This window comes from Haplochromis burtoni, unplaced genomic scaffold, assembly GCF_018398535.1.
Source record: "Haplochromis burtoni strain Fernald_Lab_line unplaced genomic scaffold, NCSU_Asbu1 Contig_181, whole genome shotgun sequence".
NCBI lineage: Eukaryota > Metazoa > Chordata > Actinopteri > Cichliformes > Cichlidae > Haplochromis > Haplochromis burtoni.
In genome coordinates this window covers 593,805-615,661 of record NW_024582542.1, presented here as the reverse complement: position 1 = coordinate 615,661, position 21,857 = coordinate 593,805, and the positions used below count along the sequence as shown (strand labels likewise).

The following is a 21,857-nucleotide window of genomic DNA, read 5'->3' as shown; positions in this document are numbered from 1 at the left end:
TTAAAATTCTAAATCAGTCAGGCTTGCTTCAGTGATATTCAAACCCAATTTTTAGGTCTGCTTTAACGTGCATGTAAAATCAGGCAAGACTGAAGAACAGGACCTGAGCTGTGACACCGCCTGAGAGCCTCCGCTGAAAGCCTCTCACTCTGCAGGCGAAGAACCCGAGCTTCATCTCTGCCGATGAAACTCAAGCAGATGAGCACAACCTGACGCCGCACGCTGAAACTCAGCACCTCACTTACCTCTCGCACAACTCTAAACACCAACTTGACACACTAGAACATCACACACCTGAAACCATACGATCACTAACAGACTCCCATCATGCACCACATCTATTGACTGACAGGGTGGAACTGGACACTGTTGCTGAATCTCTGTACTCACGCGCACACAGTGCCAAACAGCAACTGCTGATCCCAGTAAGGCAAACTGTTCCTCACTTGAACCTGCGATTTTTGTTGTGTGGGTGTTTGTTTTTGTTTTTTTTTGTTTTTAAATCAAAGCCATACCTGTTAATTTGTTTGTGTTTACATGCATCATCATCACTTTAGGTAAAAGTGGGAACACACTCAGATTGCACTTAATTCAATTCCTTATAGTGTTTTAAATTTTTACCTGTTCAAATCTAGTTATTCTTGAGGCCTAGACGTCCCTGTTGTCCTATTTTAATGTAAATGATTCCAGATTGAGGTAAAAGAAATCGTTAGATTAGGAATAGATGAAGGAAATGATGTCAGTCTGAGCTGCTCAGATCGCAGTTCCTCACCAAATGTCAGTACAACCTGTGGTCTGTGCAACCCATTTGAAACACTGGAATCAGGTTTTAGTAAGCTTGTGTTCTTATCATTGTTTAGAATGGACAGAACTGGTTAGTGTTTAAATGCTTTTGCAGGATCTGTAGCCCAACGTTATATTTAAAGTCTTCCTTAGGTTCTCATACTTGCGTTGCTTCAGTGACAGACTGCATGCTTTAAGGCCAGCTGTCAGATGCAGATTCAACGCAACCACTGAGCTCTGGGTTTAACCGACACTGCTGTGAGGTGCGAGGAGATGTTTAAAAGTGCCATATGTTGATGTCCGTTTGTGTTTAATTCTGCTTCTAGTTGTGAATCTAAATGGAGGGCTCATAAATCTGGCACTCGTCCCCCCTCGCCCCTCCCCTCCATCCACATCCTGTTGAGTCAGTTCTTGGCTCGCTGCCTTGGCCTTTCTGCTGTGGATCAGTGGCATAAAGACCGAATTGTGTTTGATAATGGAATTCAAAGCAGGGACCCGAATATTAAACCGCAGACTGAGACTCGATGTTCGGTACTTTGCCCTTTCCCACGATTGGCTCCAGCAGAGAGTCCGCCACATGTTCGAGCGTATTCTAAAGTTTGCATTCCTGCAGCTCCAGGCGGGGAACACGTGGCGCTCAGTATTTTTTATGTCCTTGGTGTGTTTTCAAGTATTTGCGGGTATATCATTAAAGACTGATCACTGTAATGAAGGGATACTCCACTTTACTTTTGTACTTCAGAGTTTTAGAGTTATAGTAGCAGTTTTAAGAGTTATATTTAGATTTTTATTGAATAGAGAATGAAAGATGTTGAGTGTAAATGGTAGATTTTATTCTAAGTAAATTGCCTTTCTTCATGTTCAACCAACAGAACTAATGAGCTGAATGGTTACAAGGTCAAACTGAACACATTTCGTTATTTACTTGGGCTCAGAGTCCGTCGGTCTCTCATTTGCTTTGTAATTTATTGAAAATGAAGCCTGTGTGTGTGTGCTCCTTTAATGTCTTCATGAACCGGGTGAAATGAACCGAATCGGGCCGTCTCTCTCAAGGCCCAGACCGTGGCAGCTTGTTCTGAAGTGTAATGTCTTTGTTCATTTCTGTAGGCAAATCTGTGATGTGTGTAATTATTACAATGCAATGTTTCATGTAAATAAAATGGGTTTTTTTTTTAATAACACTTTGCCTTTTCTCAACATGAGCGATTACAAATTGTACAACTGTGGGAATGTTGAAAACATCAGACATGAACTCTGCAGAAATCTTTTACAACCTAAAAACCATACATGCAAACTTCACAGTATTGAACAACTTCACCTCCTCAGGTTTTCAGGCGCCTCTGTGTTTTTACAGCTAACAAAAGTAGAACAGTTTCTCTTCTGATGTCCAGATGCAAACTAAAAGACACTGAACCTTCTAACAGCTGGACATTCTAGGGTTCGTGCGCAACAGGCTTTGTCTACTTTAAAATATGATGACGTGCACTAATAGAGCCCCTTCAGACATGCACCGCTTTCCCAGAGTTCCCACAGATGTGTTTAAGACGCTGTCCTTTTATTTTTAAGGTTAAGGATTGGTTTCCAGATGTCATCTGAACAGCTCAGCTTCAGGTCTAAAGGGGTCTCCTGGTCAATTGCCATCAACAGCTGTGATGCTAATATGACTGCAGTAAATGTAGTAGGATTTGTTTATGCCGAGTCACAGTAGTACAAGACTCTAGATGTCGATATGGGTTAATCAGATGAGCAGAGAACAGCCTCTATTGTTTGCAGTAACGTTAAAGCATGTCCACTCTCAGCCCGTCTGGGTGGGGCAGGACACAACTCTCAATCACTGCTGCAGGAGTGTCTGAATGAAGCGGTGAACGTAAAAGTAGCATGCCTGAATGCAGTCGCTGTGACCAACCAGTGAAGTGGTCACGTATCGCAAACAACACGGAAACACACAAATACTTAATTCTTGCTCTGACGTCCAAACTGAAACTAGATGTTCAAACGTCTCGCATCAGCTGGATGCAGATGAATCGGCAACACGCTGCATTCAACGTACTTTAAACCTTGAACAGTTTCTTAGGTCTTGTATAAGGCACCAAAACGATGCTCGTTGCTAATCTGTCTCCAGAGTCAAAAGCAGCTTCATCAGGGAGTCTGTAGCCTTGCAGCTAGACGGCTCGTCCTCACCCAGAAACAAGAGTCTGTGGTAGTTGGCCAGAGGGACCTCACACAAGATCCTGAGACATGAACACAGATGAGTCAGAAAATCCTAATCGGGGACACAGCTCAGAGTTTTCATAAATAGCAGCCTACCAGTCATTTATATCATCTGAGTTGGGATCCGGGTCCACCTGCACCCAGCGACCAATGGACCAGATCCCCTTCAGATCATCATGACCGCAGCTATCATCAGCGCCTCTGTTTGGCCTGAAATCCTCACAGCACAGGAAGTAGCTTGAAACCCAGGAATGACACATGAAAGGTGAGAAGTTTTAATGACTTAAAGTGAGCAAGAAATAGGAAACGGAACATGGAGATGCTTCAACATCCAGACTCACTAATCAGTTTCTGCCTCTTTCTCTTCATCGTTGTGGAGTTTCTCCACATTCCAGCGCATGCGTTTGTACAGCCCCGTGTTGACCTGGGAGAGGTACGGCGTGGGTACACAGTAACGGAAAACGGTCAGCCTCAGGTGGCCGAGCTGACTCTGGCCGATGCAGAACTGAGACACGCTGGGAACAAAAACACAAAAGCCGTTGATGTTCAGAGTGAAAGGTTTATAGCAACAGTCACAGTGTTGGGGTTGTGCAGAGAAGACGAAAATGATGGGAGTATTAAAAAAAGAATCACAAAATGCTGATTCTCAACAGTAGGTTCTGCACGCAGGTGCAAAGAAAATGTGAAGTAATCTGTAGGACAGGGAAGAAATGTGACCACATGAGGTTTAAAATTATTACAGGTTTATGTGTGACAGCTAAACAGTACTAGATATAAAATGTGGACATGAGCAGAAACAACAGGAGGATGAGGATTTGGAGAATCATAAGTTAGTCACATTGATAACTTGTAATGACGTAACAGTTTCAAAAGTTTAAATAAATACATCAGTGGCATGAATGTCATGGTAAATTTTGGCTTTTTTTATTATAGAATCGAACTGTTCTTTTTCCAGGGTGGGATAATTGCACAGTATACATCTTCAGTAACAATTGGGTGCACAAGTTTGAATTTATTTTGGATTGACTCTAATCCATACAGAGTCAAAGTATACATACATTCCCGCTAATATGCTCATGGAATAATTCTGGCTGGATATTGGCTCCAGCAGTTTCATGGCAGGCTTGAGCTTTGCTGGCTCCTGGATGGTTCCTGAGCATCCTAACCGATCCCATCTGTGGGTGACCGTTTGGGTCTGCAGTTAGAAATGGCTCCAAAAGAAGACCTTCCTGACTTCTATAAATCTACAGTTCTCCTCCTTAGATCTTCAGAGTTCCTCGGACTTTCTCATTGTTCTAAATCCAATGTGTGCTGTCCAACAAATCCTTTTTATGCAGCAAAGAGAAACTACCAGTTTTAGTCAATCATGATCACTAACACAAGGTTAATGTGTGTTAGTCAGGCTTGGCCTTGTCAAGTTAGAGTTCATTATAGAATCTCCATCTCCACTTATTACAGGGCTTGAGTGAGTTAATTTATATTTTTTGACTTTAGAGAAAATCCAAAATAAATTCAAACTTGTGCACCCAATTCTTGAAAAAGAACGGTTCAAAATTTTAAAAGTATGACATTCATTCCCATAATGAGTGGATGTAAACTTCCACCCACAACTGTAGCTCGATAAGACTAAATTCTGCTTGATAGTACAAACACACCGTAAACAAAAGCAAGTATTCGTTTGCATAAGCATGCACCTTTGGGGCTCCTTCTCATCCAAACTGAGAAGATTGTAGCTGGAACACCTCAGCAGCATCTGCTCCAACTTGTCACACAGCTGCTGAGAGAAGTCCAACAGCTGCACACACACACACACAGTTTAGAGTAAATATAAACCACAAAATTTTCAAGTTGTAGACACACACGGCACCGATACACCTCCCGCTCGGGCAGTTTGTTCCAACAGCTGATGCACACACTGTTCTGAAGCGACTGACCACAACAACATAGGATTCATTTCTTATATGAAGTGCAATAAGCTTTCTGTCAAATACATAATTTAACTACTCAACAGATGAACCTGTTGCTTCCAATCAAAGTCAACTACAGTGGTGAGAAAAGTGTTTGTTGCCTACATGATTTCCTTTATTTGAGATTTTCAAATCAATTTAATTAACAAGTAAACAAATGTTTTTTCTAAATGCAGGTGTTTATCATCAAGAGTTGGGGGGGGGGGTAAAAAAAACAACCCTACAACTTCAGCAATGTTTATGGTGTTTGAAATTCCTTTTAGCTTGCAATCTGAGCATGGTAACTTTCCAAACTTTTCATATGCATGAGGAAAAAAATGCTATAAAACTGTGAAAATTTACCCTTGTGCAACTCTCAGCTGGCAGAGGGTTGCTTTGGGACACGATGCTTCTGGTTAGGTGTTCCAGGTGGTTAAAGAAAGGCTGACAGGTGTACAGGAAATTCTGCACAGCAGTAACTACAGTGTCCCTGCTTACACACTTCTGCCTGCCAGGACACAAAAAACCCTTCATGATACAGAGAAATGACCAAAATGAGTGCAACAAAGCAGGAACCTACCCCTGGATGAGGCAGTCAAGTACGCAATCTGTTTTGCTCAAGAAGAACTGGAGCTGCAGCCAGATGCTTTTCTCAACCTGGCTCAAGTCTGGGCAGCTGCAGCACCCATATTTAGCACAGGATGGCGCCACAGCAACGTCAGCTAAAAACGATAGTTGCTTCTCCGCCTCTGAAACACCTAATCATGTGCATAAACACAGAGAACAGCATGATGATGATCGCTTCGCAGTGCTCTTTCATTAAGGTTTAATATTTTCTGAAAAAGAAATACAAGAATTAGAAACTTTGGAGACAGAGATATTTTTAGAGTAATGCTGACTGCAAAGAAAGCCATTACCAAAAACGTCTCCATACTGTTGACTACATGATGGAGAGGCTGATGTTCTCCTGTAGGTTTAAACCACATCAATTTACAGGGTTTTGGATCAGACTGGAACGATTTCATTTTGATTGGTTTGTTGCTTCAAATGTTTATGAATTTATGAAAGAAAAGAAAGAAAAATTATAAAAGTAACAGTAAATTAAAAGGGTTGTTAGATGTTTATTTACATTTTATGTTGTTTTTTAAAATTGGTTTTCTTTTCTTGAATTAATATTATGTTTTTTCCGATTCATTATTCATTCATTTTCTACTTTTTATTTTTTTTAGGAGAAAAACCATGCACGCCTGTGATCAAAACCATTTTTCACTTTATATTTATTACTAAACATTTAAAAGAATTTTACTAAACCATAAAATGAATGGTGCGCATGTGCTATACCCACATAAATGAAAAAATAATAGAAAACAACTGCACAGATGATGGCAAAACACCTCTTTATACAGCCTCCTGTGTTCCAGTCTCTACATCACTTTTGTGGTGCGATTACACTAAAACAAATGTGTAACCGTGATGTTCCTACAAATTCATGTATCGATCAGCTGACTCTAACTTTATGTCCAAACTACTCAAACTGAGTTATGCACTCATTTCTAATCTCTCCTGCTCACTCTGCCTCCTGCCATTTTGCTAATGCTGGCGTCTCCAAACCATACATCATAGCAGGTCTCACTACCATATTGCAACTTTATCGCTCTTTCTGCTTCTCCAAACAGTCATCTCGACCCACTCCACCCACCAATCACTGTCTGCTTCACCTTTCTTGTGCACTATCCATTAAATTGGATGGTTGAACCCAGGTATTTCAATTCATCTACCTTTACTTACTGTCCTTCTTGTATCTTCACTGTTACACCTCAGACTCTCATTCACACACATGTATTCTGTCTCGCTTCTATTGACTTTCATTCCTCTTCTCTCCAGAGCATACCTCCACCTCCTCCCTATTCTCATTAATCCATCTGTTATTCCTACCACACACCTGTATTCATACATGTCCTGCTGGCCAGCCTTGTAATCCTCTATCAAGGCACCGACAGCAAATTCCTAGTAGTGCTCTTTGTCATCATTAAACCATACTGGCGATCAGCGATCGTCACCTGTCTCCTTAAACTAGCTTAAACGATTCTTTCCCACAGCTTCATAGTATGTCTCATCGGCTTTATCCCTCTGTTGTTACTACAGCTCTTACACCTTTGTTCTTGAAAATAAGTACCAAATAAGTTTCTTCCTCTAACTCTCCAAAACTGTGTTAAACGGTGCCCTCTCTTTTAAACATCTTCATACCTCCACAGGTATGTGATCCGGACCAGCCACCTGCCCACTCTTCATCCTCCTCCTAACAGCCAATCTTCTTTTGCACTGACATGTACTACAGTGTCTTCTACCCTCTGACCTGTATATGTGCCGATTTGCAGACGGTCCTTGCCGTTTGAATCCTGCAGATCCAGATCCAGGTGTTGCCCTGATGCTGACACTTCAGTGACCGACATGCTTCCCGCTGCAGGCAAGTGGACGTTAACTGAACAGCTGCTGAAAATCAAACTACATTAGAGAAGCATTTCTGGCTTTGCCACAGGCATCACGAGTGGACTCTTTACTAACGTCCTGCTAATTCACGATAACACAGCGATCTAGCTAGCTATGAGACGCAAACACGGAAAGAAAGTGAAATTTGGCAGCAAAATACTGTTTTTATTAGAATTAACGAAAAACGATTATTAAATGTTAAGCTGGGCTCGCCCCAGCTCACTAGCACGTTTACTGGGAGCCGGCTTTACCATTAACAACTTCGCTAGCTTAGCTGTTAGCCGTTACCCTTCTTTTGCACGTCAGCCTCTTGTCCAAGGTCAAAGGTCCCTGCCTAGCAACAAAAAAGTAAATAAAAAAAATAAATCACGTAAAGTTATAAGCTTCACGATTTTACACTGCCTGCAATTGTGCGTTTTCTTTATTTTTCTTTATTTTTTTAATTTAATTTTTTGTTTTAAAGTTTTTTTTAATTTAATTTTTTATTTGACACTGAAAAGCAACAGAACAAAAACACATAAATGGGTCTGTGAGTCAAAATTTCCACCTAATAAATTGAAATTTCAAGATATCTTGAAATTCCGAATTAACTTTCGAGATACTTAATTCATAACTGAAAATTTTGACTCAAGTCCCTGAGACTTGGTTTAACTCTAGTAAGCTTTTATTTTATTTTTTAATTCATTATTTTCCCTGTGGCAGAAAGAAACCGATTTTTTTTTCTTTTTCTCCTGCAGCACAAATATGCTAAAACAGATGCGCTGGAGCAAATGATAGCTGATTATTATTGATTTTATGCCACATATTTGAATTATTGTTATTGTGAAATTGAGGGAAATCTTAAATCTTAAACTAACACTGAAACTAATACAAATCAAACTGAAAATGAACAGTTTCTACAGTTGAAAACTAAAGTGAAACTTTCAATGCGGCTCTGGAAAATGACTGAAACTAAACGAAACTGAAACCTAAATACTACTACTACTAATAATAATAAAAACAAATTGAAAACACTAAATTTTAATAGGTCCTCTTTAAACATTTGTTTATAGGCAGATATCAGCCAATATGACAAATACCAATATAAAACTAGTGCTTGCATTTCAAAGCTTGTGCAAATACACCTATTTTTGTTTTCAGTCCCTCCTTCATACAGAGAGAGATTAACCATCATGCCGTGCTCTGTTAGCAGATATCACCGAGATAAGAAAAGTTTTTCATAACCTAAATAACTCCACCCCCCAGAACAACTGGACTAAAACATCTGTGTGGAAATTTTAACAGTTTATTACAGACATCTGTTTGCCTTATCATGAGTCATTGCTGCCTTTCACTGCTCGAGTCAGCTCTTTGATGACCGTAGGTGACTCAGCTGTATTAAGTTTATCGTTGTGAGCCTACACATTTAACATATATTTAGGATATGGTATGTGAGTCCTCTGTCCCTGCTCTTGTCCTCTGCCCCCGCTGAAAGATTTTCATGATGCAAATGAGATATGCAAATGTGCATCAGTTTATCTTTGTTAAATCTAACACAGACACCCACTCACACCACCCTAACATCAACTGACCCTGTCATGAGCTTCTCTCTCCCACACGCAGGGTTTGTATTACATTATTATTAACATTTCTGCTCAATGAGAGAGTATCAGCCTGTTAAACAGGTGGGCCTCCATAGCTGTAAATCTGGGTTTTTTTATGGCTTTTCAAAGGCAGGGTTTTTCTTTATTGATGTAAACGTGAAAGTGGGATGGCTAATGGTGTGTTATAATCTGTATTATGTGTTGTTCCAATGGCAAATTACTTGTCTTCAGACACTTGAGACCTGTAGTTTTGGTCATAAAGGGCTGGAAGTGGTCAGCAGCAATACTGGAGTAAGCTGGGGTGTTTAAATGATGCTCTTTCGGTACAAAGGAGCCCAAAGTGTGCCAAGAAAATATCCACCACAAAATTACACCACCACTACCAGGCTGAGCTGTTGATAAGGGGCAGGATGGATCCATGGTTTCATGTTGTTTTACGCTGACCGTTTGGGTGTTGGAGCAGAAAATAAGACTCGTCAGACCAGCAAATTTCATCCAAATTTTCTGATGTCCAGATAATTTGGGGTGAGTCTGTGCAACTTTTAGCCTCAGTTTCCTGTCTTTAGCCGACAGGAGTGTTAGTTTCCATATTATTTATAAAACAATATATAATAATCAGGTACCTTCAGGCTGAAGTTGTACTGCGGTTGTTATTCTTCATTTTTCGGTGAGACAGGCTGTTGTACATACTGATGTAGATCTATTTTGTTTATGTATTTGTGTGTATTTTCTGAATAGAATCACCATGAGGCAGGTAAAGGCTCTGCGTGCTTTACAAATTCAACAGTTGGTTCATTACAAGGTAACAAGCAGCGCTGCAGCATGTCACATGACCTATCCTGCGCGCCCCCGCTGCCCCGCTCTGGACCAATGAGCAGCCCGGTCGATTTGGAAGGGCGTCGGGAGCGCGCGGCCGGGGTCTCGCGTACAAGTGTTGCGTGCTGCCGCTTTGCCGTCAGTTAACCGCTGCCTGGATGTCTCACGGCGGGTGAGGCTGTCCATCTCGAGCGGCAAAACAAAGAAGGAGCTCTTTTGTGGTGTTTTTTGACTTGAGTCCAGAGTGGGATGTGTAACGCCCAGGTTAGCTTCCCGCTGTCCCGGGTTTGCGGCTGTGTGAAGGACTGACAGGCGGGTTTTTTCTTCTTAGGCATGTGATAAGAGAGAGGAGGCTGTGAGGCGTGTTCACGGATGTAACCGGGAGCTGGGGAGAGGGAAGACGGGGGATCTCCTCTGGTTTCATGTCGGCTGTGGATGTGACCGTTCAGCAGGGACGTGCTGCTGGATTTTTAGCTGTTGAATGGCAGATACTCACAGAAGAGGATGGTGATGAATGACTGCGGAGCTCAGTAGTTTGCAGTTATCTGAATGACTTGTGTCTCTTGTTAAAACGCGCACACACGGTGGAGCCGTTTTGATTGTTCGTGGACTGGAGTGGGGGCTAACGCTGGTTAAACAACACAGGGTGGATCAGTTCAGGCGCGGCCACAGGCGGACCTACAATGCGGATTACCCCTTGACTGTTTGCCTTTGTGTTATTACACATTTGCCTGAAGTTGAGATAAGACTCGCAGGCCTATACGAGTATCTTTTCTTATTTTATTGCCTTAAGAAAGGAGACATCGCGTTCATCTGTGAGCCGAATCCCCACATGTGCACAAGTGGTCCGTGAATCTGCACGGACTGAAGGCAGCAACAGGGACAGCCATGGCGAACGACTCCATTCAAGTAAGTTTTATCAAGTTGGATGTCCTGAAGCCTGCAAACGTGGTCTGAATAAAGCCAAAACTGGCTCACAGATACTCATCCTTTGAAATCCAGACATTTCTGTTGACACAAGTTGTGTGAAGCCAAAATAGCTGTTTTAACTTTTTAAGTTAAGCAGTATTGTTTTTTTATAGAACGTTTTCCCCTACAAATGTAACGAGAATAGTGGATTTAACTGACCCATGTTTTGTTAAAATGTGGCACAAATTTCCACAGGATCTTAGAGCCTAAGATGGGTTTTCCAAAGCTCAGAAACATGAGCTCATTCTGACATTCGAGTCTCCCAATCAATTGTTTGGTGAAAAATTAGTAGTTGGTGATTGCTATTATCTTAATTGATTATTGGTGGTGGCTTGGTGCTGGAGGCCATTAGTGGCCCCCATACCACACTGTAAGAACCAACAACCTGTCAGTATAAGTGGAAATGGATAGTTTGCTTCTTGTTAATAATGTATGATGGGTCCACTGTCTGGTCCTGCAAAGAGCTTGTGCAGAGATCTCCTGCACCTTGCTTTGTTTGGCTGTTTGCTGTGACCTGGTGAAGCTTGTGTTGTCCAAAGCTTTGTTGCTTTCATAGTGTTGTGTGTGTGTGTGTGTGTGTGTGTGTGTGTGTGTGTGTGTGTGTGTGTGTGTGTGTGTGTGTGTGTGTGTGTGTGTATATAGGAAAGGCAGGTGCATGCAGGCACAATACTGGTGTTTGCTGTAAAACAACACTCACTATTTCCAGCTGCCTTCAGGCATCACTTGAATGTGAATGCTTTAGCAAAACAGGAAGGAGTGCTTAGTTTGCATTTACGGGGAATAGGTGTGTGCTTAGTTAAAGAGAAACATGATTTTCTGAAGTGGCGTTTAGGTAATGAGTTAATTGATCGTTGCTTTAAGTCATCTAGGCTGAAACTGAAGAACATGAAGGGGGCAGATAAGTTTTATGAGATTCATACACACTGGATTTGAGAAGCTGTTGACATTTAGAGCTGTGTGTCAGCTGATGTACAAGCCTGGAGCTGCGTGCAGCTGAGAAATGGGTGTGTCCGTGTCGTCACGCAGATGACGTCGGTGTACAGGTTGTCTACTACTTTGAATTCCTATTTGTAATTTAGGAACGTTAATGCCCATTATTCATGAAAAATTGGCATTGGTTTACTCTGTAATTAGAGGTTTGGAACGTATGCAAGTGAAAATACAGAAGATGAAGAAGATAATAGAGGTGATAGCTACAGAACAGACGGGCTCCTTGCAATAATAATGAAATATGAAATTTATAACCAGTGTGCAAGTCTACGAGTTCCTGTTGCCATAAAGTGTTGACTAAACTCAAATGTTGTTTGCCCACATTCTGTCATTTCACCCATGCTGCCACTTCCCTCCAGTACATTATAACCAAATAAGGTGTGTTGATCTGCAAACGCATTCATGGATGCAGGCACACATGAGAACTCGTGCTCTCACTGGATTTTGAGGGTTACCTGGTGACAAAGCTTGTAGTTTTCCTCCAGTAGCTAGGTTGTTGCTCATGGGGCCTGTACTATGAGGGAAGTTCAATAAACCCAAGACAGCTTTTTCTCTTAACTAGCTTCACTTACACTAACATGGATCATCAGGCTAAGCAACCACACAAAGGTGGTTATCCACATTTTACAGGAGGTAAATGGGAAATGGACTGATTCTGCTATAGCTCTTTTCTGCTTTATTACTCAAAGCACTTCACACAACAAATGTCATTCACCCATTCTTACAAGCACTTTTTATATTCTTAAGTGCTTTCTGTGTAACATTCACGCTCTGATGGATGAATGGAAGAGGAACTTGAGCTTAGGATCTTGCCAGACATGGAACCACCAACCATCCAATTAATAGATGCCAAGAGCCACCTCCTCGCCTCCTTCCTGTTGACATACTAAAGTATTTCCAAGTGAGCTGAGAGACATGCTCTCTCCATTGTGTCCTTACTGAGTCTGCCCACAGTAGGAGAAGCCTGAGACACATCATCTAAGAAACATTCATGTAGCTATTCTGATTAAATCCCCAAAGACTACTTTCCAATTCAGAAACCCCTATAAAGAGGAATAAAACAAGAGACTGTTAGTCTGCCAAATACAGAGTTCCTGTGGTCCCATCAAACAGCCAGGCCAGAGGGGTTCACTATATGGACGTAGGGATTTGATGCTATGTGGCTTGGATAGCGGCTGGGTGCCACAGTCCGAGAGGTCTGGTCGGGTAAAGATACCATTCAGTCAGAGCAGCTTGTGTTTGTGAGATGGGAAATTGAAAAAAGCAGCATGATAAATTGATGGAAAGGGGTATGGATACTAAATTGATTTAATTAAACAGTAAGTAAAGTTGCTAAAGTGTGTAAGTTGCTACACGTATCTTTATCACAGATCTATGGTCAAGACTAGAGATTTGTCTTGTGATTGTAATGTCATATCCCATTAAATGAATTAATTAATGTGTTGCTTCAGTGTTTTATTACAGCATGTAAAACTGTTTCTGCAATTTCCTTTCAAAAAGAAAAGCTAAAAAAATTCTTTAAGTTCAGTAAGTACAAGAGAATTGCTTCTTTGTATTACGATCATGTCACTTTTAAGGCTTCTAACAATAGTACTCCTTTAAAACTACTCAAAGCCAGAAGGGAAACAAACAAAAAACAGAGTAAAGGTTGGTTTGAAGGATAAAGCATTTTCCAAGGAAAAAAGGGATTTGGATACAAAACATTTAGGAAAAGAACTTTCAAATGTTTGCGTTGGTATATCAAGTCTAATTCATCAAGAGACTAGTCTAAGAATGACTGTTAGCTACAAAGACAGCGACTTTATTAGATTTCCCCTTTTATTTGTGTCAGGAAGCTATAAGCACCAGCATGTGTCTTTAGGAAAATGAGCCCAGTTAATTATGCTGCTTGACTACACCGTATTATGTGACTGCTTTTAAAAGCTTTCTGCCTCTTTAACCAATTCTAGCCTCGTTGTCCTTGACGTTAAAGTGCCAATACACGCACTCTGTGTCAGACGTCCTCACCGGGTAAACAACTATCTGCCCAGTCTGTTTGGCATAGATTTTTTCTGTACTATGCCAAACAGATAGGTCTAATTTTGGTTCCCCTACTCCGCTGACCAATGTGCGAGATGTGCCATTGATTGGAATTTGTAAATTTGAATCAACCACCTAATGAGAGCGCCTACAGCTTAAAGCCAGATGTTTTTTCTGCCTCCCACAAAAGATGTGGTTATGTTTTTCTTTCTAAGAATATCGCAAGACTCCAATAATCAGGAGGCAAACAGCAGCACTAAGAGCAGTTTGATATTTCTCTGGTCTGCTGTGTACACGTTTCGTTTTTATCATTGTCTCAGGAGATTTGGAGTCTATGGAGAAGGATGGTCAGTAAAAGAAGGAAAACAGAAGGAGATCTAGACATGGACTTGGGTCTTTGATCTTTTCCAGTAAAGTTGAAAAGGGAGAGGCTACTTTAAGTGGCAACCGCTTCAGCAGAATTGGAAACCCCCTTTTGTCCACAGGACCTGATGATGATGTACTGGTGGAACTTCCTCATGTTTTCATGGAGCGGGTGCATCAGCTGGAAGCGATCTGCGGGGCATTCATCTCTAAATTTACCTTATATGTGCTGATGCAGGGTTTCAGCACTTGTCCAACTTCTTCAGCACTAATTGTATGACACAAAGAAATACTAGTTTTTTTTTCCTGCTTCCAGTGTATTAAGGGAAGCTGTTCGTATGACTAAATCTATGTAGTAGTCAGTAGACATAAGAACTGTATCAAGTCATGGCAAAGGTCTTATTTTTTTCTTTTGATTTCATTGATGTTTATTTTTGCCCTTAACCCTCTTCTTTATTATTTTTTAAACTTCTTCACTTGTTTTTTCAAACAGACACATGTAATATTTGAGCCTTATTTCTAATGGCTACTGAGGTACATTACCTTAAAGTTTGTAGCTTTTGTCCTAGGTAGTAAAACACCTTTGTGTAGTCAGGACATGGCAGGTCTCCAGGCTTCCTAGTTGATGCATAAATCAGTCTGTTTCTTTTTTATTTTATGGGGTTTCCATTTTCAATCTTCATCTTTAACCAACACAGACTGAAGTAACTTAACTTGAGTTATCTTATCACCTCTCTAAGGATTTATTTGTTCAGATACGCAGAACTCCTCCACAAGTCCTGCAAACACGTCTTGATGTGTAAAGTTCCTGGAGTTCCCCTCTTAAGTTCCCATTTTTGTACATCAGAGGCAGGCAGTGAAGCTCTACAACCTTCCCCTGGTGTGCCGCTTGTTTGCCCCCACAGGAAAACCATGTGAAACAGCCCCAATAGAAGCCTGAATCCAACTGCGTCACACTTCCCTGCGAAGGTTAGAAGGCCGACAATAGTGGAGTCGAGGGGAGATGTGTCACTTCTTGTATGTGGATGGATCTGTTGCGTGGAAAATGTTGAAAATCCTGTATTTGTTCATTAATGACAAACTTCTTTTTATTTTTTTTTTATTTTTTACACAATTTACATGAGCACACATTCAGGTCTAATATTTAAAGACACACACAGAGTCAGACACTCCAGGGAATGCATAGGAGAGCTTCCCATAAGCCTCACAATGACGTAAGGAGACAGTTATGCACACAAAATAGACTTTTCTCAGCCCCGTGGCCATGTAGGCAGACAGAATCCACAGTAACGCATCAAGGAACTGTTGAGAAACCGGAGACTCTGAGAGGAAGCTAATATCCACATTCATTTTCATAGCAGGCCTCTCAGTTTAATAAAACAATGTGGACTAATGGGGTCATGTACTCCCTATCATGTGATGTATTCACTCGCATGAATGTTTCTGTTTTTAGGCTTGTAACACATGATCAGAACCTCCTACCAGCTCTACTGCATGTCTGCCTAATCTCATCTGACCTTCGTGGAATTTTATAGCATCTACAAAACCATTAACACTAGTTGTTTCTACTGAGAAGTCAAACGTCAAATGAGTGTCATCAGAAGCGTTAGCAATTCAAACCAGTTTGACGATGATTAAAATGAGGTTTTAAAAGCCCACGAACGCTATTCCTCTACCACACATAATCCATGTTTCAATCATAGGCAGTATAAAACATGGATGTAGCCACCATGGTGTGAGACGTTGGTTTTGGAGAGCCAGACTAATAAAAACTGTCATCAGAACTGAGGCACTGACTTCTTAGTGTCATGTGGTGGTTTGAGTTGGAACATCTGTCAAAAATGTGACGCCCCTAACTCCAGTATCCAGGTGGATAATTTCAGGAACAGTAGAGATGTTATTAACGGTAGAAGCTACACATAGAGTTAAAAAACAGCTGTTTTTTCCCAGGTTCTAAACCTGCTTTTTGATCCTGTAGAGTTGGGCATTTTAACATTAGACCGTTCGTACCTGTCAATGCAGCAAAACTAAGGGAGGATTTAGGATCACCTGATTCGGCACTAACCATGTGCTTTACCAGGAAGGAAAGTTTTAAGGTTAATCTGAAAAGTAGAGATAATGTCCGTCTCCCGAATCCAAGCTGGGAGCTGGTTCCACAGAAGAGGGGCCTGAGATCTGAAGGGTCTGTCTCCCATTCTACTAAATATTCTAGGAACCACAGGTAAGCTCACAATATCACACCAATGGAGAGTAAAATGCTCTATTGGTGTGAGATTGTGTTATTGGGTCTCTAAGATAAGATGGGGTGTGATTGTTGTCAACTATTACAGTTGCTCTGTTTCTGCTCTCCCTATTATAGCAGCCTGCCAAAGATCTTCTCAGTTTTGTCATGCATTAAATAATTTTGTCCCTCTCACTTCTCAAATTTGTTGATCTGTTGAAATGAGTGTAAAGGAACCACATAAGAGCCAATAAACGTCTCATTAGCAGGCAAATCAGTCTTTTAACAGCGTCTAAAAATGGGGTGTTTTCTTACAGTAAGTTACATGTTTGGTACTGATGGGAAAACAAAATAAGAGCTTTAATAGCACTGGCTCATTGCTTGGATCGTTGGTGCCCTGATAGGAGCATTTCAGATGGGGGCAAAGTTTTGCAAGGGCACAACAGTGGAGGGAAGAGGAGGGGCCACGGGGCGATGTGCTGATGATGAGGCTCTACGGCCGCAGCGGTACAATAGGTTGCATTGTCTGACAGTAGCAGCCCAGATCACATTCAGTTCACTATGAGTTCATTTTCCTCATCCTTGTTGGAGCGTGTTAGTGACCACACCCTCACTAACCAACCAGCCCAGCTGTCCACCCTCAGGCAAGGTATTAAAGTCCGATACATATGAAGTGTTAATAGTTTTTTGGGTGGAGGGGTGGAGGTGTTTGTTTTTCTTAAACTGAGAGCCTGCCTGTGTGCTTGGTAGATGTGATGAGCCGCAGCAGCTATTGTAAACTGGCGTTCCTGTCCGTGGATTTTTTTCCCCTCCCTGTTTCTTTATCTTTGTTTCACATCTTGCCTTCCCTCTGTGCAAACATCCCATAATTCCCATGACCTCATAGCGATGTACCCCTGCATTCCAGCGTCGCATGGACCCCTCCTTCTCCCCAGATGCTCGCACACAGGCCAGCGAGGCTGAGCTCACACATTGTTGTGACATCACCTATCACCCCTGGCCAGTTAACCTCCGCCAGCTTTCTGGGTGAGAACTGGGAGGGCCGGAGTGATCAGGAGTGAGTGGCTCAGGGCGGGTCATTCAGTTAAAACATAAATGAAACAGACATTTCACTGCCTGTGGCTGTTTTTCGTCGCATGAGGCCAGGCCACAGATGCCGAAGTTCTGCCCTCACATCTGCATCCGTTAAAGTTGGATACCACCTTTTTTTTTTAATGTCAAGTCTTTGAAGTTTCATTATACGATGGCAGTAGTTCCTCACTTTCGTGCTCATTTGGGTCCCGGCCTGGCTTGTCAAAACCAGCAACCTTGCACTCGACATACCTCGACCCCTGACCCCTTCCTCATTATGGCAGTGCCCAGGGCCCCTCGGGACACATACATTGATCCCAGCCTCATCGGTCAGTCCTGCCGTGCAGTTTAAACAGCCACTCAGTTACGTTAACTGTCTCTGAACCTACCAGAGGACACTTTATATATTTAGAACAAACTCAGTCTTTGCTGAAACAATCAGGGAATTGGGACGGACAACTGAATGCATGGCTGCTGTGATGTTAGCCTAAGGATTTGTGCTTTAAAGTGTAGGTTACAATCCTTCTGAAAGAACTCGAATAGCAAATAAACCAAATAATTTAGTCTGCCTTAAACTGTGGTGCATTTAAAACCCAACGCTGAGCTTGCGTCTAAAGGTCAGAGACCTTTGTTTTTAGGAAAAATAAATCAACAGAGAGCATTATGCTGTAATCTCTGGTGTTGCCGGAGGGAGAGTGTTTCAGGGAAATGCGCTCTTCCTCTAATAGGATAAGATATTTGGAGATTTAAGCTGATGCAGTTTTAGAGTTTTGATTGGTTCTGAGGAGAAATAATCAGGAAATGGAGTGTTTTATGTGTTGTATAGTAAGCATTAGGCACGAATGTTGATGAACAAAGTGCAGGCCTGCACAAACCCTGATTGTCTCTCATGCTGCCGTCCTTAAGCGAGCGATGCTCTCATCCTCCTGTACACAATATGAAATTTAATCCTGGTGATTTTCCTCACAGCGGGGGGGCAGCTGGTAAACAGTCCATGAACAAAGCAATACACCATCAGTTAATGGAATAAGCTGGGCATGCTTCGCTGTGTGCTGTATGAGTGAGCCTCATGGGGCAGCCGGGGGATTTGCTTCCTATTAAACAAAAAGATGGCTTCTTGAGTTATTATTTTATCTGAGCTTTTTTAAACAGAGTTTCTGGCACAAATGTGGGTTTATTGAGCAAGTAGTCACAAAATTGCTCTTATATGCTGATCATTTGTTCCTGTTTAAGCCAGCCTCACTGCCAGGTTGAAATCTGGTCGACTGGACACATTTGGAAAGTGGTGCTGAGAGTTCAGTACACCACGGGTCAAGAAAATACTATAAAATGGACAAAAAAGCAAGCAAAGTAAGAAAATACCATCACAGATTTTGCATAGAAGGATATACAGCTTTTAGAGACGTTGCCAAAAAGAGAAGAAAACACCAGCAAATACAGAAATGGTATATAGCGCTAAAGTGGAAATACTGTTACCAGAAACAATTTTGTATTGTTTGTGTGTACTTGTTTGCTTTGTGTCTCCAACACTGCAGATCTGCCGTGATTTGACATAAACGTGTGGTTTAGGACAAAAGAAAGGGTGTGGGGGGACGGTCTGTGGGGATGTGGTGACGCTGTAGAAACAGATAACAGGCTGATGCTGGAGTTTCCAGAAGTCAGACTGTGGGTTCAAGAATTTTCTTTCAATTTTGTGGGTGTTATGGTCTCTACTTTTTTGGTGTGTGTGAGTGTGCAATGATTGGTCATTAAAATGACAAAAAGTGACGGCAAGATGGTGAACGTGTTGTGAGGAAATGATGGAAATGAGCAGCAGAAATGTCAGAATGTGAGACTGATGGTGGCAGATTGCTGTGTCATCTATTGTGCCTGCAGGAGAGCCTGAAACCTTCATATGGCAGATAAGATTTACTTGTTTCAGCATGATGCAACGTATGATCGGTGTCGCAATCTGTAGCGCACTTAAGTGAGACGTCTTCAGACCGAATTGACAGCCAGACATCCAATTTAGCGGCCAGCATTGGCAGAATGATGTCTCCCCCCCCCTTACTGTACAGTGATAATGATCGTGATGAAATTACAGTATGTAAGGCAAAAAAACTGAGTTTATACAATACTAATGAGCTTGAAAGTCAATATTTGGTGTTGCCACCTTTATTCTTAAGCACAGCAAGCTTCCTTGTAATTTCTCTTAGTAGTCTTTAGGAATAGTTCTCCAGGTTTCTTGAAGGACATCCAAAGCTCTTCTTTTATTCTGTTTTCTGTCAAGATGACCCCACATTACTTCAATAATATTGAAGTTCGGGCTCTGGGGAGGCCAATCCATGACTGATAGTTAGGGATGGGAATCAAAAACTGGTTCTTGTAGAGAATCGGTTCCCACTCTTTCAATTAATTGGAATTGTTTGCAAAGTTACTAAGTTACTATTCTTGTGCAATTGCTACAGAATAATTTATGTTATACTTTGTTATTGCTACAGAAGAATATTTATTTTATTAATATATTACATTTACAATGTTTTTTATTCTGGGGACCCCGTGACACCCCATCAAAGAGCCGTAGGCTGTGGATCTCTTAAGATCTCACTATTGGGTTTGTAAGGCCATGTTACTCCTAAATTTCTGTCTTGTTCAAAGAGAAGATATAAAACAAAGTTCTAAGCTAATCGACCTGTGTGCTCCTTTTTTAAAAAACAAGAATCGATAAAGAATCGAATTGTTAAACAGAATCGAAAATGGAATCGCGAAAATCTTATCAATTCCCATCCCTACTGACAGTATTTACTGGATTGGCAGTGTAATTGCGATCATTGTCATGCTGAAAAATGAAGCTGTTACCAATCAGATGCTTTACAGATGGTATTGCAAAATCTGATGGTAGATTTCTGTGTTTATAATTCCATCAACTTTGATAAGATCTCCAGCACCACTGGCTGAAATGCAGTCTTAACCTCCTCTGTGTTCTACAGATGGCTCTCATTAAGACTGAAGTTCTTGTGTAATTTGGCATCCCTCAGTTATCTTTCTCTCTTCCTCAAGAAAGGCATTTTGACAGCCACCCTTTCACTATTGAGGTGGAAGGATGGTCAGCTGAAGGATCAGATCTCTGGTCCTGTGTCAGGTCGTTGCTGTTTCTCAAGGACATGACTTTCAGATACTGTTAATCTATAAACATTTATTTGGACCTAGTTTACAGTTTTTTGTGCTTCTGTGGTTTTAGTTAACGGCGCTTTGGAAATCACCTTGTTGACACAAAAATACTGTTTTATGCCTGTCATTTTATTAATTTTGGGGAACTATGTGTTTTTGTGACTGGATGCTAGTAGGTGCTTAAAAATACTGCTTAAACATTTGTTTTTGCAAAGCTGTCTGTTATGTGTACACATAACACTGGTTAATCCCTTGAATTGGGTGCCTTTTTATTCTTGAATGATTCATAGGTCAGCATTAGCTGGAATAAGAAACCAAAACACATTCCTCTGAGGAATAAAAGGGCTGGACTGGAAATCTGTGAAAAAGCAGCCGATGTCCAAAGAAAAGATTTTCAGAAAACCTGGAGAATTGTTGCTCAAGACCAGTTAAAAATTCCAAGAATGTCCAGCTCCTTGGATGAAAAATATAAAGAAATAAAGGGTGACTCAAGACTTTTGCACAATACTGTGTATTCAGCTCTACATTCATTTTAGAAACATAACTAAACCCATTTAGGGGCAAGTGTAAATCCAGTATTCACTCTTTTAGCTCTGCTTTTCTTCTCTGACTCCTGAGGAATACAGTATCTGTCTGTATGTGTTCACCAGCCAGTGGTTAACTGATAGGTAATCTTTTAGGCTAAGAAGCGAGTGTACAGAGAGCTTTTGGAGTGTTCTCACTGAAAAGCCCCCTTAGCACAAAAACATCTCTACGAGAACCCTGAAAGCAAACAAAGATAGTAAATTTGTGGCCCAGTCAGCTGAACATTCAGCTTAAACTCAAATCTGTTATGTACCGTGAAGCACGCTCATCGCTACAAGTGACTCGTTTTGTTTTTGCTTTGTGTTTGACTCTTAATGACATTATACGGAAAACTGATTTTTTTTTTTAAAGTAATCTTTCTGACAGTTGTGTTTATACTACACCAAATATCTGTATAAAAATGTATACAGATGTCTGTCAAACAATTCCCCTCATTGGCTGAATATTCTGATGCTAATCTTGGAGTCAGTTGGTTATGATGGTTTAACTCTCTTAAACGGGACCAACTAGACAATTTTGCTCGTCAGACTTCCTTAAAACGTATTTATTTAAGAGCTACGTAGGTCCCCTCCTCTGTGAACATCGTTGAAGGATTTTCAGACATAGTACCTCGTCCTGTGAGTGTAGTATTTGCAGTGCTGTGTTAATGGTGCTCTCCAC

The 21,857-nt window shown here is 41.2% G+C and overlaps 2 protein-coding genes across 2 annotated transcripts in view; one reads left to right on the top strand and one right to left on the bottom strand.

The window, feature by feature from the left end:
* Positions 1-1,238: 1,238 nt before the first annotated feature.
* On the bottom strand, positions 1,239-7,754 carry cunh19orf67 (chromosome unknown C19orf67 homolog). Its single transcript, XM_014337503.2, has 8 exons — positions 7,719-7,754; positions 7,297-7,401; positions 5,521-5,698; positions 5,304-5,448; positions 4,689-4,789; positions 3,336-3,509; positions 3,091-3,231; positions 1,239-3,014 (listed from the first exon to the last, which is right to left on the bottom strand). The coding sequence occupies exons 2-8, from the start codon at positions 7,391-7,393 to the stop codon at positions 2,891-2,893; spliced, it is 960 nt and encodes a 319-aa protein (XP_014192989.1). The 5' UTR covers positions 7,394-7,401; positions 7,719-7,754; the 3' UTR covers positions 1,239-2,890.
* A 2,161-nt stretch (positions 7,755-9,915) lies between these two features.
* The window catches only part of pkn1a (protein kinase N1a), a 64,052-nt gene continuing 52,110 nt past the window's right edge, over positions 9,916-21,857 (top strand). Inside the window, exon 1 of the mRNA XM_005934462.3 lies at positions 9,916-10,738. Within this exon, the coding sequence (XP_005934524.1) occupies positions 10,718-10,738 (21 nt within the window). The 5' untranslated portion in view covers positions 9,916-10,717. The remainder of the gene's footprint in view (positions 10,739-21,857) is intronic.

Bases quoted from the DNA above. Each gene is read 5' to 3' on its own strand.
- cunh19orf67 (XM_014337503.2), bottom strand. From the start codon at position 7,393: ATGTCGGTCACTGAAGTGTCAGCATCAGGGCAACACCTGGATCTGGAT. The intron at 5,449-5,520 runs GTAGGTTCCTGC...GTGTCCTGGCAG, and splicing joins CTTGACTGCCTCATCCAGGG to GCAGAAGTGTGTAAGCAGGG. The intron at 3,015-3,090 runs GTAGGCTGCTAT...TTCATGTCTCAG, and splicing joins TCAGATGATATAAATGACTG to GATCTTGTGTGAGGTCCCTC.